Consider the following 24,001-nt stretch of genomic DNA (forward strand, 5'->3'; position numbering starts at 1 on the left):
CCACGTCTACAACTTTATGGTTCTTCCAAAGAGGAAGGGAAGATCTTAAATTAGTTCCCAGTACCAACACTCTTAAATAGGATGCCAGCTCTGAATCCATGCTATTACGGAGATACTGACTGAGAAACCACTACATAATCTGGGATAACAATGCCCGTGGCCCCTATAATATATAGGCACCTCTAGCATGCCAAGGCCCAGAGACCACAGGGTTGAAAATATTATGCAACATTCTAGCATAATATTATGCCAGACTCTGGTTGGCCTGGCAATGCCTCATTTGGCTGGCCTGGGTCTGGGATTCTACCACTCCAGCTCAATGCCAAACTCCTTGGGCCCTTTCTTGTCTATGCTGTGACTTCACTTGTTTGGGGTATTCAATCAGTCCACAGTTTTCCTGTAAGAAATTACATTATAACTCCTGGGGACAAAGGAATACTGATATTCAGTCACTTCTCTAAGTACTTCTCCAATGTATAAAACTTTCCATCAACGTTTTGGGGCTAGGCCAGGACTCCCATCAACCCAGCATCCTAGATAATGATTTCAGCATAATTGATAGTCCCAGACTCGATGCTGACACCCTCAAATGTTAACTGGTCCCATATCTGCTGCTATACTCATCACAACTCCATGGCCCCATGAGCTGATTTCCCCTCATCGGACAGTCTCATACTTCACTCTCTATTATTCCCCTATCACGACCCCACATTTCCTTCTTCCTCAACTTGATGGACAACATTTTTTGTAATAGTAACAGAGAATGTCACTTGAGCACTAAACCTCCAGCAATGTTACCAGGTGCCCCAGGAGACACAACCACTTATACAAATAACTCTTGCTGCTCTGGAGGTCTTCAATATTCATACTGACTACCTGTCACCCTCTCCAGTTAAGGAGCCCACAATAACCATGTTGGTACTAGTGTCAGCTAGGCTAGGAACAGAGCATATGCAGACTTGAACAGATTAAAATGTGGCAAGGCTAAGACAGGAGGTGAGAGAGAAGAAAAGGCGGTTGAGGAAGTTAAAGGGGACACAACTGGGTATAAAAGTGCGGTAGAAGAGCCAGAGGTAGGATATGAAAGGAGTCAGAATCTTTATTTGGTGGGTTTTAGCATGGAATTGTTGCAGCAGGACACCACAACCTCACCAGGTGCTTCCTCATTGACTTCCCCTTCATGCCCTCCCCCTAGGCTGCAACATCAACTGGCTACAAAAGGGAGCACTGAGACATCTTTTAACCTATATATTGGGCCTCATCACCAGCTTTGGTGTAATAGACACAAGGTGTTTAGGTCTTTTTAATTCTGTAACAGATTCATCTCATAGAGGCTACCCAGATAATGGCATAACTCCTGGCCGACCACATAAACCAAACAACTCAGGTCTTAGAAACCCTTAATGAGGGACAAAGCAATCTATTTGCTATGACAATTGATAATACATTACATTAAACTACCTACTGGTATTTCGAAGTGGAGCTTGTGCCTTGAAGGGGACCTCCTGTTGCATGTGGGTTAATAATATAGGAAAGATATCCAGAATAGTTCAACAAATAAAATAACAAACCAAAACAGCCAATTATATTACTAAAATACTCCAAGAGATTCTCAACCCCCCATTAATTTCTTTTCCTGGCCATCTCCTTCTGCCTGGGGTGAAAGGCTCTACACTATTATTTATGGAGCTAAAATAATTGCCGGACTAATTACTTTGGGCAAATCTGGTCCCTTTCAAGTACAAGTTTATTTACAGGGAACCTGGGAGGTTGTTATGCTAATTCAAACGCCAGGGATGAATCAAGACTTTAAAGAAGGAATTTTGACCTACACTGACGTTTGCTTTTATGCTCTAAGTCTCATTTACTGCTTCCTTCATCATCTTGAGAGGGCTCACCTGCTCCCCACCCCAACCCACAAGCACATGTATCCTCTTGCTGCCTTTTAAACTTCCCCTTTATAAATAAAGGCCTGTGCACTTGCTTCTCTCTGTTCTGGGGCTTTCTCCCAAAGAGAGCCATCCTTCCCTGTCCCTTGACCTGGGACTTCTCCAACTGTGTTAACAAATCCTTTTTTGATCATACCAAAGGACTACTGTCGGAGTTTTTCCACCTGAAACTAACCTTGGGAGGGAGCCTCCCCATATCAAAATGGAGTTGCTGTAACACAAGGGAACACTTCCTCAACCTGATCAAGAGGAACAAAACAGTCAACACAAAATCTTCTGCTAGCCTCAAACTTTTTTTTTTGGCTAACCTCAAACTTAATGGTGAAATACTGACTGAATGCTTTCCCCTCTGAGTTCAGGAACAAAAAAAATAAAGTAAAATAAAATAAAAAGCATTTAGCAGAGTAACAGGATACAAAGTTAATAAACAAAAAAACCCCTAAATTGCTTCGGCAAGGCAGTTAAGCATCTGAGTCTGTAGTAGCCAAAACTTCCCCCTCTAGACACCCCAAAGTATTAAAATATGTGTGCTACTGGTACAAGGAGGCTTTCTCTATTTCTACACCTCCCACTAAATTCCTTTGCAGTTTTAAGGAGAATTCTAGAAGCATATATATCTCGTGTATTGTCCTGAATATGTACGGCACTCAATAAATGCCAGTTAATAAATATGAGGTTTTAACAACAGCAATACTCAAAGTAGTGGTGATGTCAAAATGCAAGGACATTTTCTATAAGTAACTACAAAGTACCCACAGGTTCCAAAACAATTTTCTACAGTAAGAAACAATTTTCTATACTATAGCTTACAGGTCTGACATTTAATTCTGAGAATGGAAACCATTCTGATTGGGCTTTTTAGACCAAGGTTAGGGACTAACCATTGAATAAAGACATGTTTCCTATCACACCTGCAATGTTAGTGTAGCACAAAAATCCAAGTGTACAATAATACTACTGATTACAAATGATTCACAATACACTGCAAAAAAGAGTTCTGTAGTGTAGTAGTTATCACATTTGCCTGACACAATACACTGCAAATGGATATTTATTTGAAACTGGACTCTGACCTTTCTCTATTTCATCACCAACTAGAAAGATACATAATCACACAGTGGACAAATGTGGATAGTAAAATTCTACAAGGATATAAAACACACAGAGAACACTGCTAGGTTATTCCAGCTTGGTATGAACAAATTCAACTCCACTTACCTAGGAGAAAAAGTGATGGGCCATAATATTCTGCATTGCTGATGATGTGTTTCAGGGAGGTAGGCAGAGAACCATCCATCACTAAGAGAAAAGCAAACATCAAGAATAATATGATGAGACCAGTAGTAGTCTGATGGGTGGGGATGATGGATCAATATATTACATATACCACACGGTGGCAAAGTCTATGTTGATTCCAATTTAATGGCCCCCACTTGTCTCCTCCTAATATTCTATTATTTATTCCTTGTCCATGCAATAATCTTTTAACAGTAGGTCAACGAATAAAAGAATACAGACACTGAGAGACAGAGTGGGGTAGCAGGCTGGAAGTGAACACAGATTCAAAAGCTGGAAAAGGGAAAAAAATAGGTGAATCATTATTAAATAGTTGAACGAACAATCCTTAGGTCTAGGAAAAGTGACACTAAAGGACTAAAAGCTATTCAAAATGGCATGGCCTTTTCCTAAAAAGTATGAGAAGGACCAATTTTTGAGAGAGTCAAACACCCCTCCAGAAAGTATCTAGAATCAAATACCATGTCGTATGCCATCTGAGAAAGCAGGGTCTTGAATGGCCTTCTTGAGGAAATTCAACATGGATTTCAGAAGTGCGGCTCGTTGTGGAATACACTGGACTCCTGGCAAGGGAGAAAGAGGATTATACTGGTTCACCATTATGTACAATGAGCAGGTACATAAAACAAATTTTTAGGAGATCCACATGCACTATAGCAACACTAGCAGACACGCGAAGTGAAATCTCTGGATGCTGGGAAGAACATTTACCTAAGCTTTAAAACTGGAAAAAATAAATCACCAAGGACTACACAAAACCTATATTAAAATTAAAAGTCTAAAGTAAAAAAGAAAAATTACAAAGTAAAAAGATTAACTCTGATCCTCAGTTACTATTTTGAATATTATCTGCCCTCAAACATGGATGTTTTGATAAAATAATCAAAGTATGAATAGTTGGAAAATTAAAAAATGCTATGAAATAAATGTTAATACGAGAAAATGAATACCAGAATGGCAAAGTAAGAGTCACAGTCGTAAGAAGCAAACCTCCAAATGTACTGCTTAAGCTCCCCCAAAGCACCTTGCTTCACTAGTTTAGTAATTCAATCACTGTTATCGGCTGTGTCTATGTCTACATACCAGGACGAGGGCCAGGGCCAGAGGAGATGCTAGTGCTGCTGGAACTTGATGCCCTTAATTCAACATCCAGCCGGTGCTCCATAGGGATGGATGAGCCGGGACTACTTTCCATAGTCACATCTGCAACTAAAGTAAAAGTTATGATAAAGAAATTAGAATAAAAGGCACCACCAAAGAGAAGGTTATTTGAGAACAATTTTTTTCTGTAAGGTGAGATGAATGATATCAAAATGGAGAAGGATTAGAATACTGAAACCCAAAATGAAAATACAGTTGACCTTTGAACAACACAAACGTTGGGGCCCCAACCCTCCATATAGTCAAAAATCTGCATATAACTTTATAGTCAGCCCTACATATCCGAGGTTCCACATCTGCGGATTCAACCAACTGTGGATTTTTCTTCTAATCTTTTTTATACATACACAAACATACATACATGTGCCTACTTATACACAGGAAACACAAACTCATGGTTTTCTAACCTGCTTTTCAGTGAATATACAATTTTCTTTACGAGTATATCATAATCACCAAGATTAGTTTTTAAAAATGTAGATTTCCTGATCTTACTTACTAAATCAAGCATTGCACTAAATCTTTATTTTAGCAAGCACTTTAATTTATTCTTATGCTTACTAAAGTTTGACAACCACTGATTTATAGTGAACAGTGAGTCTTTAAATTGTCTTCTACACCACCACATTTAGGAGATGTCACATTTTAATCAGCACTCAGGACCACAGGACCACACCCATTACCTCAAATGCCAAGTCACCCACTGTAGACTAGAGATAGAAATTGGGTAAAGGGGCTTCTAGGGGCAGCAATGCACATAGTTAATTGTGTTCGGGAAAAAAAGGAATGAAAACTTAGGTATATTTAGTGTAAAGAATGAAAGCATTATAAAAATTCTAATACCTTTATTATTAGCATGATAACAGATATATGTAATGACATCCTGGGTCAAGATAAGATTAAATTCTAAGAAAGCTGTTTTGTGGAAGTTTTTTATTTTTGGTACTATTAAGAGCTACGAACTGGGGGAAGTTTTAAAAATGGACTTACCTGATGCACCCCAAGATTAAGAATACCTTGTCTTCTATCTTTCAGATTTTATGATTTAAAACTTTTTCCCTACCCAACAACTTTTTCACCTCTCCCTTTCCTTCTCAAAATGGCCAGGTAGTTTCACAGGGTCCCCTTTTAGTGTCTACATTCTCCTTATCTTTCCCTAACACATATTTAAACACTTATGATATACATATCAGGCACTACTGGAGATTACAGCAGTGAACAAAACAGTAACCTGATCTCACGGAGCTCACACTTTATTGGGAAAAAGAAGATAATGAACCAATACTTATAGTAACTGTTAATTACCATCCATATCAGTTTCCATTTCTTCTCCTTCTTGTGTAGTACTGGGTCTCTGGATCTTTGGCTTGATCACAAAAGGACATTCTTTTCGGCACAAATCCACTTCATGCTACGATCAAGGGGAAAACAGTAAGATAATCCTACATAAATAACGGAGATTAAAAATATTTTAACAAAAGAATATCACAGGCAGATTACAGAACTGGTTTCTAAAAACAAAAGAGGGATAAAATGGCTCTTTAGGGTTATAAGGATAGTTCCTAGGCTCAGCTCTCACTACATACAAGTATATGCAAAGTGCTCCGAAGTGCTCCTTGTATACCTCAAGTCTATAAATGAAGATAGAAAGTCCACTATGGGATTGAAAAGCTGCCATGTCCAGATTGGTGATGAGGTCAACCACTCTGACAGCTCTGGTGACAAATGTTATCTGGTCCTGTTCATCACCAAGAAACTTTATGACCTATTAGGGAGAGAAAAAGGTAAAACCAATCAAATGAAAAGACACAAAGCTGTAAATAATGTGCTCTTCTGGAAACATGCAGTCTAGGGTTTCAGAGAGGCAGCATGGTATAGAAGGAAAAAAAAATATGTTTGATTTTTGGTGCTTGTCAAATGATAGCTCTATCACTTCTGAGACTCAACCTCCTGAGGTGATAGGGACATAAATTACCTTTCAGGATTAAATAAAATATTCAGGGAGAAAAGAGCTGGTGCCCAGTGCCCAGCACATGGCAAAGCCTATCATGCCTAAGGTCACGATAAGATGTGGCAATATCTTAATCAGTACCCAGGGCCTCCTATCACATCATGCTGGACTATGAGCAATTCTTAATAATGGAAATAGCTGCTCTTAGAAGTTGTTAATGAGATAACTAGAAGGCCAAACCTGAGAAATTAAGTATAACATTTTCTGGGTTAAGCTTTCTTATGCTAACTGTTCTCACTGCAAACCATTCACAACTCTGTACCCTCTTAGTTGATTTCCCCACAAATGTATTTTTTAAAATAAGTAGAGCACCTTCAATAAGGCTTCCATCATTCCACAGGAGACCAAGGCTTCGCCACCAGCATCGTAGCTGGCCAGATGATATAAAAAAGAGAAGAGAGCAGTGGCAAACTGGTGAGGGTATGGATCCATGGAAGGATCTACAAGGGAAGTGGAGAGAGGGAGAGAAAGAACAAGCTCAGAATTTGATGTTAAGTTGGCAGGATGCTAAACAAAGGCAGACAAAGCAAAGGGTAGGGTTCCTCTTGGTGGCTAGGACAATAACCACCAAAACTTTACCAATCATGGCCTGGATACAGTTCCGCACAAGTACAGGCAAAAATCCATGGTAGGAGGCAGTTCCAGTACAGTCAATAATACTGCTGAGCTTGGGAGTTCTCTCCAGGTGGACAATTGATGTTAATGTTCGTAAAGAAGCAGCTTTAATCTCCTTTGAAAACAGAAAGTAAACATCGGATGTGTTAAATAAGAAGTAGATGACTGAACCAAGTTGCTAATACCCACTCTAAAATTTAAGTTATTCTACTGGTAATTGCTTGGAATAGATGGAGGTCTGTTGAGAATAACATTGAAAATCCTGCGTTTGTTAAATTTGCAGCAAAATATCCAAAGAGGAAAGGGCTAAGCTTCCCTCTTGGGGTTCATTTTAACCTCTGGGAAAAACCAAAAAATCAGATAAATACATATGAGCCTGATATACACAGGAAAATATTAATAAATACTTACCATAAGCTGCTTATCTGTTATCTGAAGGACATCTACCAACTCTTCTATCAACCCATTATACAAGATACTGTTTGCGGACTCCTGCAAGGCATTGGAATACACTGCAAAAGGAGAAATAAACACTTTAGGCAAGAAGGCAGTGGTCAAGCCACTGCCCAATGACAAACCTTTTGGCACCTACTGGTTCTGGGGAAGGATTCCCTTCCCACCAGCAATGGAGGGCAGAATCACTGAATTCTAGAGGACTGGATCAAACACAGTGATAAGCTCTAAATACCCACCAAACTGACAGATTCTCCGATTAATGATATTGTCTTGGGCAAAGATTTTCAGGAATCAAAAGAGAATGAAGAATTAATATTTTATAACATCACTACTTGATAACTCTATTACACCCTGGACTTCCATTTTAGTCTCTTCATGTGTTTCTGTTTTACACTGGAAACACTTACACAAACTGTAAAGAACAGAATTTATGGACTATTGCAGACTAAATCAGAAACTTGTATGACACTGTAGTAATGCATGAGAGAATGCATGTAATCTACTTCCAATAAATCCCACACAAAGGTAATACTGAACAGTCTCCTGAAGTGCAAACTAATGGGATCTGAGCACATTCAGTTTTCAACAAACATTTCCTGGGTACCCACTAACATACCAGAAGTTATGCTAGGTATGTTATGCTAGGTATGAATACAAATAGAATAGTAGGAATTTCATTTCAAGGAACTCATAGTTTTAAAGAGTAGAAAAACAAGTAATTACATAATGAAGGATGGTAATATTAACAGGAGCTACCATTTTATACCTACGTGCCTGGCCTGTGCTACGTACTTTACAGGTTTTCATTTAATCCTCAGATCAGCTTATAAAATACTTATTAAATGAGGAAACTGAGGCCAAAAGGATAAACAGGTGCCTAATAAACTGCAGTCAGGGCGAAAGCCCAGGACTGATTTCAAAACCAGTGTGCTTTCCACTGTACTACCCTACAGTTAAAAGTAAAATGCACAGTACTATTTAATGAATTTCAAAATTATACTCCCAAAGAAGAGGAAGATGAAATGGCAAGAGGAAAAATAGGGCCCAGAGGAAGACGACTATCTGAACACTCATTAAGAAAAACAAAACAAAAACCCCCCACCCAAATAAAGACTAAACCTATGTGATATATGTCAATCATATCCTCTTTCTGATCCAACATTAAGGAGCCCAAGGATGATGAATACAGTGAACACTAGGAATGCTGGCAATTTTACAATTTAACTTGCCACCTAGGTAACTACAATAAGCCCCATAGCAACAAAGACAGATGAAGTTCAAAGGAAATCAAGTCTAAACTGCCTAACCAGGGCCTGTTAATTATAGGGTGTTATTCTCTTACCTAATATAGATATTGCATGCAGCCTGGCCTGAACAGCTTGCAATCGCTTCCTGTGATTAGAAAAGCCATGGGCCAGCCGTATGTGTGTAAATAACAGCATCTGTAGAGACATAAGACCTAAATTAGGAAACCAATGGAAAAGGTGACTATACTTTCTGAGGAAGGGCTAAATCTTACTCACTGGGCTACTTGACATTTGGCAAGAGTTCTGATTGTTATTAATCAAATCAAATATTTGATCACCATTACAATGAGCAGAAAAAAATAACACAACTAAACGTTTTCTTCTTTGGTATCCAAAGTGTTGAGCTACCACCACTTATTAGATATTCATGGTGAATAAGGCTGCTTCTGTTTTCCTCAAAGTCTCACCAGGACCTAGGAAGTCAGTTTAAGTGTTGGCCTCATAAAAGATGAGGAAACTAAGGCCCACGGAGGCTAATTTGCCCACTGTCTGACTCCATTCTTTCTGCTATGCTATATCCCAGCCCCAGCACATATCACTGATCTATATGGATAACAACCACACCCTTTAGATATTTTTAAGACATATCATACCTGCTTATCCTTAGGAATGCTGTACATTTTGGTAAGAGATTCCATGATTTCAGAAGGGCTTTCTGAAATCTACATTAGAAAAAAAACTGTTAGGAACAAAAAGTGAACCAAATGTTAAGAACTAACCCATAGTCAAAGATTCCTCTTACCTTGTCAAGTTGCTCTATGTGAATATAATGTAGTGTGTTACTAGATGTCTGAAATTAAAAAGATAGGAGAGTTGTTAGGAGTCACTGTATACCTTAGCTTCCCCCTGCCATAGGACTGCAAGAGCTATCTGAAAAACAAGATGTCACCCCCTAGGTTGAAGCCTCAACTGAATGCTCTCAAAAATCAAAATATTCTTTAGAATCCCCCCAAATGTTCATTTTATATATTTTCAGCAAAGCTTCTTTGAAACCAGTAGATTAAATATATAATGCACATAGCCAGATACATTTCATGTTCTTCCTTATCCCTTTTTAACCTGTATTGACTTAATACCTACAGCCTCTGTATTCACAGTAGAGTGAATCCATGTAAATGGTTTCTTTCTAAATATGCATTAGAGCTGTTCTCAAGGCACCAATAATCTAGAAAGATTATTTATTATTATATTTTAAGTAGAAAGGAAAAAAGAAAGATCTTGTTCACTAGACCACTTCTAAACCAAAGTGAATTTTGCTATCTCCTCAAAGAATATGCAATGTCCAGATAATTGAAGCAGGACCTTGTAAGCAATACATAGACTTCTTTCAGGCTGGCTTAAGTAGACAAAGTTCAGCCGATCACTACCTAGACTATTATACTAAACAGTGGAATTCTCAACTGAGACTGAGAAAAATACACCAGTCCTAACAGTGCCACATAAACAGAGTCCTGTTTTTTGGCAGTTCCAACGTAAGTAAGATTCAAACCTATCAGAGCTGGGCAAACAATGAACACTTATTCCTGAGAAGCTGCTGGATTTATTTAGCTTGGAAGGGCAGCAACGTAGCTCAACATCATTCCCTCTTTTTACTGAGGAGTCCTAGAAAAGTTGACCCCAGCTACGGATTACTGACTTTATTAGAACAAGTGTGAATGAGACTCACCCTTCTCTCGATTTTGACCTCGGCCCCAGGGTCTGCATAGAATTCAAAGTGTAGTGTAGTTGCACTGGGTGGGTATTTCTGTGTATAAAGCACATGAAAGAATGAGATACCATCTTCTCTTAAATCTTCCCTCGGACTTAGCCACTTGTCCAACTCAGTGTGACAGCAGAATGAGCAGTGTCGTCAGCAGCTACAGTGCCTTCACTCCTTGTTTTAGCAGAGTTCAGATGTCTTGTAACAACACAAAATCAGGAGGGTGGAGCCCAGAGCTCTAAAAGCTTTCATATTCCTTACTTGATAACTCAAGTTATCAGTTGTTCTTTCTTTCAAGAGATCAATTTTGACTGCAGCTATTCTCAAGAGGAAAAAGAGAGGCAAGTCTGCCCCCAATAATTAATAAGAATCCAAGGATGAAGGATAAATACAAGGGTCTAGGTACCAGTTCGAGAATGAGAACACTCTTATGGAAATCTCAATGAATATAATCACCTTTTGAAATATTTTATTCAAACTATGCCTCATGGGCCTACCTTCATAATTCTTTAAATACTCCTTTCCATACCATCCTACATCATTTCTCATGATATCCAACCGCTTTTCTGCACAGGTAGATACCAAGTCAATATAAACCAGACCCTGACAACAAATCCTATTTAACTCTAGAAAAGCAACATGAAAAACAAAGTAAGACTGCAAGAGCATGCCCATTAAAGCGTATCTTTGAAAGAAACCGGTAGCAGTGGTTGCCTCTGGCTATGGAGAATTATTGTATACCCCTTTATACTCTTAGAATTTTTTAACATGTATATGTATTACTTCCTTTCAAAGTACACAAAGTTTTCAAAGTCCTATGACATGCCAAATATCAATAAATAAAAGAATGCATGATTTCTTAATATAGGCTGAGACCAAGATGGGTAACAGACATCATGCAAGCCTAGTAGAGTATTTCATACTGTTTTGCTCAAGTGGCCAAGAACAAGCTTGATATACATAAGGAGTCTCAGAATTAATCAACTAAACTTTAAGGTGAAAAATAATTTTCTCAGAATTAGAATTCCAAACTGAATACCCTTTAAGATTTATATAGCTTTGATTATTAAAACAGACAACATTCACCTCTCATATTACCCAATATCCACTCATATAATGTACACTAAAGAAAGTATACCAGCTAAGGTGGGAAAGTAATTGTTCTATTTGTAGTTTTCTGTGACCAGAAAAAGAACCATTCTCCTAGGGGTAAAAAGGTTTGTTAAGATGAATATACTAAATTTCACTGCAGCCATTTGTCCTATACATGACAAATTGATAAAAGAAGCAGTACATCTGTTGGAAAATACAGCTGCTTCTTGGCATGGAATTGTATCATAATAATCCAGTTGTGCTTTGTGGCTCTACAGCAACGTATCAAAGCAGAGGGGAGGATGGCCTGAGTTCATAGTCTAAACATGGGTTAAAGGTATGAGCAGGACAGGCATGAGGGGTAAACATGGAAAACACACAGAACACTACAAGTTCTCAATAACCAAAATGGCAGAACTGTTCTCCAAGCAGCCATTCTTAAATCATGCCAGACTGCCCAGAGTTCTGATAGTTCCAGTGAAAAAGTACAAGGAAGTGTACTTTCTGGGATTTTTCATCACTTTCAAACTGACTCACCAAACGCAGTTTCTTACTCAAGAGATGGGTATGATCATATACTTTGTTTCTGAGATTCTTCATTTACCACCAGTACATTGAGAGCCCAAGCATTTCTAGAAAAGCTATGCTATATCTCAATTGATCTCAGGTTCCTCAAAAGTCCTGATGTGAAGTGGCAACTTTAAATACCATATATTCATTGTAAAGTAAGGCTCAAAAAGAGATCACGCACAGCTCTGTCAAAAGACACCCATATCCCAAAGAGTCACTTACCATCATATGCAAGTCTCTGCAACATTCTGCAAGTCCAAAGCCATTCTCCTTTCCACCCCAGCTCTTGGAAAAAGAGAAAAGACAGTGTTAAAACAGTGCCTACGGTAGCTTTGTGTATAAAATATTTATGAGTATGTGGCTGCCTGGAACAGTGTTGAGAAGACATCCAATGTTAAAGTCAAACAAAAAGAGGGAGCAAAGAGAAGCAAGAACTTCAGTAAGACTCAAGGCAAGATGGTCTGCCTAAAGGTGATTTCTCCAATGAGATCAATTTCATTATTCTGTGAGGATGCTACTGAGAACATGAACAGCTCCTGCAAGCAAATGTATTTTATATGCCTGCAGTCAGGCTTGCTGAAAGGTCAGTCTTGATCCATTGGGTCTTCAGTACTATACTGTGCTTTCCATGCTCAGCCTGCTCACCTCTCACATAGGGTGGAATTACATGCTCTCCTGTTTCTTACTTTTTGACATGAGCCAAAGTGGAAAGTAGAAGATTCTGCATTGCTTACTACTACTGTACTCTGCCACCACAAAGTCTAAAAAACTCATCAACAAGTACTAGCCCTTAAGGTAATAGGGGAGAATGGCTCAACTGTACACTATTATTGACTTCCAAATCCAAAACCTCAGCCATACAATCTTGCTTAAAAACTAGCCTGCATTTTCAACAGCGTTTGAGATATCCATCATTTTTACCTAATTCTGAACTCTCCCAGGGGTGGGGTGGGCACTTGTTGAAAACATTCAAGAGTAAGTGCATTAGTCCCCTGGGAGAGGCATACAATTGGGGTAAATAACAGACAAACTGAAAAGCTTGGGAAGAAAGGCTGGGCCGTGCAATGCTTTGGGGAATAAGGGCTTTGAAAAGCCCTTTCCACACACTCCTGGGAATCTAGAAGGCCACATGTATGCCCAAGGTTGGGCACATTCTCAGAAAAGACCTGAGAAAGCACTAAGTTCCCACATCTCTGGCTGACATCAGGCTCTATGCAAGCTAGAAGTGAAGGCTAAGTCAGAGTTGTAAACTTCCTGGCTGAGTACTGAAGACAGTGAGTATTCACGTTGAAGATACCAACATACACACAGACCCCACCAGCAAAGACGGAGATATTTCGGTTCCAGGAGTTTAAAGCAAATCACTAGCTGACCACTAAGCTAATAGAGACTTCAATGACCACACAAAACAAAGAATTACAAAGTCAGTTCAGAAAAGTCTAAACAAACAACGACAAATCATAACAACAAACCCTGGGGAGGGGTGAGAATCTGATTTCCAGAGTTGCCACATATAATATCCAAAATGCCCATTATAGCAACATAGGGAGTGATGCCAGCAAGATGGCCAAATAAGATGTCTCTCACTGCACCCCCCACCCCTGCAATAATTTGGCATCCATTCATGGAGAAAAGTGCCTTTATGGGAGCTGTGGAAACCAGCCTCATATGCAAAGGGACCTGGGAGGAGGCATACAGACCTCAGTCCCAGCTGTGGACCCTGCAGTGGCCTGTGAACCAGCTGTAGCCACTCTCAGCAGCTGTTTGAGAGCCCGAGGAGAACACTGTCTTAAACAATCATCCATGGATGATAAAGGTTAAAGGACAAAATTTTTAAAAAAAATAAGAGCTAAAATAATGTTAATGAATACACAATATAAAAAGAGGTAAACTGTGACATCAAAAACAAAATGGAATGGGAATAAAAGAGTAAAGTTTTTCAGATGCAAAGTTAAGTTGTTATCAGTGTTAAAATAAAACGATTGTATCTTTTTCTAAAAAATAAATTTATTTAATTAATTTATTTATTTTTGGCTGCATTGGGTCTTTGCTGCTGCACTCGGGCTTTCTCTAGTTGCAGTGAGTGGGGGCTACTCTTCGTTGCGGTGCGTGGGCTTCTCACTGTGGTGGCTTCTCTTGTTGAGGAGCATGGGCTCTAGGCACGTGGGCTTCAGTAGCTGTGGCACATGGGCTCAGTAGTTGTGGCTTGCAGGCTCTAGAGTGCAGGCTCAGTAGTTGTGGCACACGGGCTTAGTTGCTCTGCGGCATTTGGGATCTGCCTGGACCAGGGGTCGAACCCGTGTCCCCTGCATTGGCAGGTGGATTCTTAACCACTGCACTACCAGGGAAAGTCCCAAAACTATTATATCTATGTTTTATGTAAGGTTCATGGTAACCACAAAGCAAAAACCTAGATTAGATACACAAAAGACGAACGGTAGGGGATGAAAGCATACTACTATGAAAAACATCATTCACAAAGAAAGGCAGCAAGAGAAGAAAGGGACAAGGGAAGTACAAAACAACAAAAGACGAACAGTAGGGGATGAAAGCATACTACTATGAAAAACCATCATTCACAAAGAAAGGCAGCAAGAGAAGAAAGGGAAATACAAAACAACAAAAAAAGAACTAGTAAGATGGCATTACTAAGTCCCTGCCTATCAATAATTACTCCAAATGTAGATGGACTGATTTTCCAATCAAAAGGCATAGAGTAGCTGGATGGAAAAAAAAACAAGACCCAACTATATGCTACCTACAAGACTCACCTCGGCTTTAAGGACACACATAGGCTCAAAGTAAAGGGATGGAAAAAGATATTTTACACAAGTGGAAACCAAAAGAGCAGGGATAGCTACTTATATCAGAAAAAACAGGCTTTAACTCATAACCTGTAATGGAAGACAATTAAGGTCATTATAGAATGATCAAGGGGTCAATTCAAAGAGGATATAACAATTGTAAATTATATGGACATAATGTTGGAGCATCTAAATGTATTAAGCAAATACTAATAGATATGAAGGGAGAAACAGAGAATATAATAATAGTAGGAGATGTCAACATCTCACTTTCAACAATGGCTAGATTGTACTGAGAGAAAAATCAAGAAGGAAACATTGGATTTGAACTATACTTTAGACCAATGGACCTAGTAGGCATATGTATAACATTTTATTTAACAGCAGAATACACACTCTTCTCAAACCCACATGGAACATTTCCTACATAGATTATATGATAGGTCACAAGACAAGTCTTAGCAAATTTAAGATAGAAATCATACCAAGTATCTTTCTGGACCCCAATAGTATGAAACTGGAAATCAGTAACAGGAAGAAAACTGGAAAAATTCACAAAGATGTGGAAATTAAACAATACACTACTGAACAACCAATGGGTCAAAAGAAATCAAAAGGCAAATTAAAAACATCTTGAGACAAATGAAAATGAAAATGAAAACAAAACACATGAAAACGAATGAGATGCACTAAAAGCAGTTCTAAGAGGGAAGTTTATAGGAATAAATGCCTACATTAAGAAACAAGATCTCAAATAAACCTAATTTTATACCTCAACTTGAAACTTGAAAAAGAATAAACTAAGCCTAAAGTTAGCAGAAGAAAGGAAATAACAAAGATCAGAACAGAAATAAATGACTAGAAAAAACACAGAAAAGATGAAAATAAGAGCTCTTTTAAAAAAACCTACTCAACAAAATAGACAAAACTTTAGCTACACTGAGAAAAAAAGGCTGAAGACTCAAATAAATAAAATGAGAAACAAAAGAAGAGACATTATAACTGATACCAGATACAAAGGATCATCAAGAGACTACTATGAACAAACTGTCAACAAATTGGATAACCTAGAAGAATTGGATAAATTCCTAGAAATATATAATCTAACAAAACAAAATCATGGAGAAATAGAAAATATGAATATACCAATAATGAGTAAGCAGACTGAATCAGTAATCAAAAAATACCCCAAAAAGAAAATTCCAGGACCAAATGGTTTCCTTGGTGAATTTCTCCAAACATTTAAAGAATAACCAATCCTTCTCAAACTTTTACCAAAAAATTGAAGAGGAAGGAACACTTCCAAACTCATTGCTTGAAAAGTTACCATTGTTTGGCCAAAATTACCCTGATAACAAAGCCAGATAAGGACACTACAAGAACAGAAAACTACAGGCCAGTATCCCTGATGAACAAACTTGAAAAAGTCCCCAGCAAACTACCAGCAAACCAAGTTCAACAGCATATTAAAAGGAACATACACCACGATTTAAGTGGGATTTATCCCTGGGATGCAAAGATGTTTCAACACATGCAAATCAATAAGTGTGATACCACATTAAGAGAATGAAAGACAAAAATCACATGATCATCTCAAAAGTTGCAGAAAAAGCAATGACAAAATTCAACATCCTTTCATAATAAAAACTCAAAAATGGGGTATAGAAGGAACATACCTCAACATGATAAAGGCCACATATGACAAGCCCACAGCTAACAGCATACTCAAGGATGAAAGGGTGAACCCTTTCCCTCTAAGATCAGGAACAAGACAAGGGTGCCCACTCTAACCACTCCTATTCAACACAGTATTGGAAATACTAGCCAGAGCCAATTAGGCAAGAAAAAGAAATAAAAGGCATACAATTCAGAAAGGAAGAAGTAAAACTATTTCCATTTGCAAATGATATGATCTTATATATAGAAAACCCTCAAGGCTCCACCAAAAAACTGTTAGAATTAAATTCAGTAAAGTTGCAGGATACAAAATCAACATACAGAAATCAGTCACATCTCCATACACTATCTGAAAAAGAAATAAAACATTCCGATTTACAATAGCATAAAAAACAGTAAAATACTTAGAAATAAATTTTACCAAGGAGGTAAAAATCTGTACACTGAAAACTATAAAACACTAATGAAAGGCATTAAAGAAGACACAAACATCCTATGTTCATGGATTGGAAGAATTAATACTGTCAAAATGTCCACAGTACCAAAAGCAATCTACAGATTTTAATTACTATCAAAATTTCAATGACATTTTCCCCAGAAATAGGAAAAACAATCCTTAAATTTATATGGAACCAAGAAGACCCCAAATAACTAAAGCAATCCTGAGAAAGAACAAAGCTACAGGTATCATACTTCCTGATTTCAAACATCATTACAAAGCTATAGTAATCAAAACAGTATGGTATTAGCATATTAAAAACACACACAGACCAACAGAACATAATCAAGAGCCCAGAAGTAAATCTTCACATAGTCAACTAATATTTGAAAGGGAAACAATAATTAATGGGGAAAATATACTCTCTTCAATAAATGGTGCTGGGAAAACTGGATAACCAGTTTTCTGGATAACACACAGAAAAATGAAATTTGACCCCCTATCTTATACCATTCAAAAAATTAACCTAAATTTGGGGCTTCCCTGGTGGAGCAGTGGTTGAGAGTCCGCCTGCCGATGCAGGGGACACGGTTTCGTGCCCTGGTCCGGGAAGATCCCACATGCCGCAGAGCGGCTAGGCCCGTGAGCCATGGCCGCTGAGCCTGCACGTCTGGAGCCTGTGCTCCTCAACAGGAGAGGCCACGGCAGTGAGAGGACCGCGTACCGCAAAAAAAAAAAAAAAAAAAAAAAATTAACCTAAAGTAAAGACTTCAACATAAGACCTGAAACCATAAAGCTCCTAAAAGAAAACACAGGGTAAAAGTACCCCAACATTGGTCTTGGTGACAATCCTTTGGACATGACACCAAAAGCAACAAAGGCAAACTGCATCAAACTAAAACACTTCTGCACAGCAAAAGAAACAATCAACAAAATGAAAAGACGACCTGCAAAATAGGAGAAAATATCTGCAAACCATTATATCTTATAAGAAATTACTATCCAAAATATAAAGAACTCATGTTGATATAACTGAATAACAATAACAAAAGCCAACCATCTGATTTTAAAATGGGCAGAGGAACTGAATAGACATTTTTCCAAAAACAATATACAAATGGCCAACAGTTACATGAAATGGTTCTCAGTATCACTAGACATCAGGGAAATGCGAATCATAGCCACAGTGATATATCACTTCACACCTGATAGAATGGCCATTTTCAAGAAGACAAGAGATAACAAGTATTGGTGAGTATTTGGAGAAAAGGGGACCCTTGTGCGCTGTTGGTGGGAATATAAATTGGTATAGCCACTACAGAAGACAAACAATATGGAGGTGCCTCAAAAAAGGAACTATTATATGATCCAGCAATCCCAGTTCTGGCTATCTATCCAAAAGAAAGGAAATCAGGACAAAGAGATATCTGCACTCCCATATTTACTATAAAGTTATTCACACTAGCCAAGGTATGGAAACAACTTAAGTGTCTGTCTATGGATGAATGGATAAAGAAGATGTGCTGTACATACACATACACACACACACACACACACACACAATGAAATATTGTTCAGCCACAAGAAAGAAGGAAATCTCCCCTTATGTGACAACATGCATGGACCTTGAGGGCATTCTAATAAGTGAATAAATCAGACAGAGAAAGACAATTACTGTATGGTATCATTTATACATGGAATCTAAAAAAGCTCAACACAGAAATAGAGGTTAGAATGGTGGTTGCCAGGGACTGGGGATTGGGGGAAATGTGGAGATGTTGGTCAAATCGCACAAACTTCTACTGTGGTAATCACTTTGCAATATATTAAGTGTATCAAATCATCATGTTGTATACCTTTAAGTTACACAATGCTTTAATTCAATTATATCCCCATAAAACCAGAAAAAATTAATTAATAGAAACCATTCCTGAGCAAGTCCAGATACTGGATTTAGTAGGCAAAGACATTAAATCATCTATTTTAAATATGCTTAAAGAGCTAAATGAAATCATATAAAAAGAACTAAAGGAAACCATGAGAATGATGTCTCATCAAACAAAGAATGTCAATAAAAAGTCAGAGGTTATAAAAAAGGAAGCAAATAGAAATTCTGGAGCTGAAAAAGCACAATAACAGAAATGAAAAATTCACTAGAATGGTTCAACAGCAGATGTAAGCAGGGAGAAAAATGAATCAATGAACTTAATTAAATATATATAACATTAGGTGGTAATATGTGCTACAGAAAAAAATGAAGAAAAGTGTAATAGGGAGTATGGTAGGTGTTCTAATTTTAAAACAGGATGGTAGGGAAGACTTCACTGAGATGGTGGCTCTTAAGACTTAGAGAAGATAAGGGAGCAAGCCATAGAGACAACTGGGGATGTAGCTGTGCAGAGGCCCTGCAGCAAGAGTGTGCCTGCCACTGTCCAGGAAAGCAAGGGTGCCAGTTATCTGGAATGGACTGAGCCTAGGGGAAAGAAATGTGAGGTGAGGTCAAAGTTTGATTTTATACACATTACAATTGATATCCAGCAGAGATTTTGAGAAAGCAGTAAATATACAAGTTTGAGGTTCAAGGAAAATATACAATTTTTGGAGTCAATGGTCCTTAAAACAATGAAATTGGATCAGATCACCTAGGCAAAATGTATTGATAGCTGGATAAGACACAGAGCCTGGGGTGGAGCCCTGGGCCACTCTAACACTCAGAGGCAGCAAAAGAGGAGGCACCAGTCAAGCAGACATAGAAGGGCAACAATGGAGGACCAGGAGGGTGGTTTAGAAGCTAAGACTTAAAAAATGGTATTTTCAAAGAATATTTAATGCTGTGGGAAAATACTCACCATAGGTTACATGGGGGGGGGAAGCAGCATATGAAACACAATGTTAGTTATTTTTTCTACATGGTGGTGGTTGAGGATTATTATTATTTTCTTCTTTATACTTTTTTGTATTTTCTTAATTTTCAACACTGAACATGCATCACTTTTATAAAAATTCTGACAAATTTATTTGAAAATAAATATTGGAAGGTGGGGAAAAAAAAAGAATCAATGAACCTGAAGACAGGTCAACTGAGATTACCCAGTCTGAAGAGCAGTTAGAGGAAAAAAAAAGTAAACAGAGGTTAAGAGATCTGTGGGACTTCACCAAGTATACCAACATATACATAATGGGAGTCCAAGGGGAAGAGACAGAAAAAGGGGCAAAGAGATTATTTAAAGAAATAATGGCCAAAACATCAAATTTGACAAAAGACATGAATCTATAAATCCAAGAAGCTCAATGAAATTCAACAAGATAAAACAACACAGATCCACAGAAAGACACATTATAATCAAATTGTCAAAGGGCAAGATAGAGAGAATAATCTTGAAAGCAGAAGGAGAAATGTGACTTGTTATGTACAAGGGATCCTCACAGCTGATTTTTCATCAGAAACGATGGAGGCCAGAATGCAGTGGGAAGACATATTCAAAGTGCTAAAAGAAAATAACTGCCAATCAGATTCTATATCTGGCACAGTTATCTTTCATAAATGTAGGAGAAATTAACACTTTCTCAGATAAAAGCTGAAAGAGCTTGTTGCTAGTAGACCTGCCTATAAGAAATGCTAAACGGGAGTCCTTCAGGCTGAAATGAAAGGACACGCCACAGTAACCTGACTCCATATGAAGAAATTCAGAACACCAGTAAGTTAATTTCATAGGTAAATATAAAAGGCATTATTAATGTATTTTTGGTTTGTAACTCCTTTTTTTCTGAGTGTTTTAAAAGACAACTACATAAAAAAGTAAATTCTACATCTATGTTGAATGGGCACACAATATATAAAGATGTAATTTGTGGCAACAACATACAGTGGGAGGAAAGTGCTATATAGGAGGAAAGTTTTTGTCTACTCTTAAAACTAAGTTGGTATTAATTTGAACTAACTTTTCATTAATGAAGATGTCAGTTGTAATACACAGGGAAAACATTAATAACTAGACAAAAAACAAGAAAACTAAGACTTGAACATTAAATCAACTAGACCTAACAGATATATACATATATATAGAACAATCCACCCCACAACAGAATATACATTCTTCTCAAGTACATACAAAACAGTCTCCCATATAGACCATATGTTAGGCCACAAAACAAACTTAAAGAAACTTCTAAAAAAGAATAAAATCATACAAAGTATCATATCCAACAACAGAAAGAAATTAGAAATCGGTAACAGAAGGAAATCTGGAAAATTCACAAACACATGGAAATTAAACAATATACTGTTAACAACCAATGGGTAAAAGAAGAAATCAAAAGGGAAATTAGAAAATTTCTTAAGATGAATGAAAATGAAAACACTTCATATCAAAACTTATGGGATATATTTATGGGATAAAGCAGTGCTTAGAGGAAAATTTACAGCTGTTAATTGCCTACATTTAAAAAAGAAAGATCTCAAATCAGTAACCTAACAGTCTACTTTAAGGAACTAGAAAAACAGCAGCAAACTAAACCCAAAGCAAACATAAAGAAGGAAATAGTAAAACTGGAGCAGAGATAAATGAAACAAAATAGAAAAACAGAATCAGCTAAACCAAATTTGTTTCTTTGAAGATATCAACAAAAATAGACAAACCTTTAGCTACACTGACCAAAAAAAAAGTATGTTCTTGCTCTCTCAAGCTTGTTCTTTTAAAATATACATATAGGAGGAACCAGTGAAAAGGGAAAGATTTAAGACAGCTATTCTGTTCATCTTCAATAACGCCCAGAACAAGTTACTTGATTTCTCTGATCTTTACCTCAAAATTGAGCCTATGCACAGGGGCATACCTTATTTTACTGTGCTTTGCAGATACTGTTTTTTTAACTGAAGGTTTGTGGCAACCCTGCACTGAGCAAGTCTACTGGTTTTTTCATTTTTCCAACAGCATTTGCTCACTTCATGTCACTGTATCACATTTTGGTAATTCTTACAATATTTCAAACCTTTTCATCATTATTATATTTGTTATGATGATCTGTGATCAGTGATCATTGTTATTACTATTGTCATTATTTTGGGGTGCCATGAACCATGCCCATACAAGATGGCAAATTTAATGGAAAAAAAAATGTGTTCTGACTGCTCCACTGACTGGCTGTTCTACCATCTCTCTCCCTCTCCTCAGGCCTCTGTTCCCTGAGACACAATAATACTGAAATTAGGCCAATTAATAAACTTACAAGGGGCTCTAAGTATTCAAGTAAAAGGAACAGTTAGTTGCACATCTCTCACTTTGTATCAAAAGCTAAAAATGATTAAGCTTAGTGATTCTTACACATTGGATCCATTTCTGGAAATTTTCCATTGTTATTACCACACTATTTTTTTTTTTTTTTTTTTTTTATGCGTTACGCGGGCCTCTCACTGTTGTGGCCTCTCCCGTCGCGGAGGACAGGCTCCGGACGCGCAGGCTCAGCGGCCATGGCCCACGGGCCCAGCCGCTCCGCGGCATGCGGGATCCTCCCAGACCGGGGCACGAACCCGTGTCCCCTGCATCGGCAGGCGGACTCTCAACCACTGCGCCACCAGGGAAGCCCTACCACACTATTTTAATTACTTTTAGCTTTATAAAAAAAGTTAATACCCAATAGGAAGAGTACTTCCTCATTTCATTTTCAATATTTTCTTGGCTATTCCCAGGACTTCCAGTGAAGAAACATGGAATTTGCTGAAAACTGTGAGGACAAGGGATATATAAATACTTGATGCCACATAGGGGTGACAGGTAAGTCAAACCAAGGATCTGAATTTGCAAGGCAGAATAAGCTCGAAAGGCTATGTATCTTCACAATTATTTTCCTTTTGTTTCTTCTGTTGTCACAACTAATTGTTTTTTAGAATAGTTCAACTATTACTATCACCACTAAATCTATCTTTTGTAATCTAATAAAAATCAAGTGCCTATGATAAGAAAGTTGTGGTAAGCTGGGATCCTTAAAAGACCATGTCAAGCCAAACTTGATTCATGAAAGTCTGTGATGTTGTGACATTTCTGAGATATTACCATTATTAAATACAAAGAAACATTTCTTACAAAATTATGTAAAGTTAATATGGGAAAACACTGATGCTAGTATGTTAAGTAAATAAAGTAGGATATCAAGTTACATATACTATATGCATTCAGCTATGTAAATATGCATAAAGACTAAGAAAATGTACCAAAATGTGAAGAGTAGACACATAATTATGATAAATTTTCTTCTGTACATTTCCAAAATTTTTAAATACTAAGCACATATTTTTATTATGTTTGTTTTGCAGCCAACAAGATAAACCTATGGAATGTTTAAGATTCAAGGGTACTTATTAGTTAGTACTAAGAATAACTAGTTCTTTGTCCTTTTAATTAAGCCCCTATATCACTTTCTCAACTACTACGTGAGCTTTTTAAAGAAAAGAACGTGTTTTATACTATATCCAGCACAGGATTAGCCATATACTTCTTGAATGTTATCAAGTGGAAGAGTTGGGTGTGGATTCAAGGAGCTGGGTCTCAGGCTGACACCCAGGTTTGGAACATAAACCATGCTTAATCAACTCTACAAACAGCAGTTATCACATTTTACACTTTATCGGGGCTAAAAGCCCATGGGCTTTTCCTAAAAATAATATAACTTCTGAATCTCATCGTCCTCACCTACTCCACAGTTACCATATGATCCTGGCAATTAAGTAGACACCCAATAAATAACATTTATATCAACCATGTCATATTTGACACCATCTCACTAGATGGGATTTGCTCAAGAATGGGTATGTATTCAGGTATCAGGGAAAAGGTCTTGATGCCTTTGAGATGGAACTATAAGAATCTGGTAAGATTTTGTAACTTTGCCCAATAGGACAGATTAAACCAATGGTTCTCAAAGTATG

At 37.6% G+C, this 24,001-nt stretch overlaps 1 protein-coding gene across 8 annotated transcripts in view; it reads right to left on the minus strand.

Annotated features, from left to right (window-relative positions):
• Positions 1-24,001, minus strand: part of HUWE1 (HECT, UBA and WWE domain containing E3 ubiquitin protein ligase 1) — a 143,792-nt gene that overhangs the window by 83,989 nt on the left and 35,802 nt on the right. For 6 of the 8 annotated variants that reach the window (XM_032619085.1, XM_032619086.1, XM_032619091.1 and 3 more), the window contains 13 exons: positions 12,379-12,441; positions 10,462-10,539; positions 9,538-9,585; positions 9,389-9,457; positions 8,831-8,930; positions 7,444-7,565; positions 6,997-7,147; positions 6,730-6,857; positions 6,031-6,171; positions 5,712-5,817; positions 4,329-4,454; positions 3,707-3,808; positions 3,168-3,248 (listed from right to left, as the gene is read on the minus strand). In XM_032619085.1, the coding sequence (XP_032474976.1) occupies positions 3,168-3,248; positions 3,707-3,808; positions 4,329-4,454; positions 5,712-5,817; positions 6,031-6,171; positions 6,730-6,857; positions 6,997-7,147; positions 7,444-7,565; positions 8,831-8,930; positions 9,389-9,457; positions 9,538-9,585; positions 10,462-10,539; positions 12,379-12,441 (1,315 nt within the window). The remainder of the gene's footprint in view (positions 1-3,167; positions 3,249-3,706; positions 3,809-4,328; positions 4,455-5,711; positions 5,818-6,030; positions 6,172-6,729; positions 6,858-6,996; positions 7,148-7,443; positions 7,566-8,830; positions 8,931-9,388; positions 9,458-9,537; positions 9,586-10,461; positions 10,540-12,378; positions 12,442-24,001) is intronic. The other 2 variants (XM_032619088.1, XM_032619089.1) reach the window with 1 other exon arrangement.

The sequence above is a fragment of the Phocoena sinus genome, chromosome X (genome assembly GCF_008692025.1).
Source record: "Phocoena sinus isolate mPhoSin1 chromosome X, mPhoSin1.pri, whole genome shotgun sequence".
Taxonomy (NCBI): Eukaryota; Metazoa; Chordata; class Mammalia; order Artiodactyla; family Phocoenidae; genus Phocoena; species Phocoena sinus.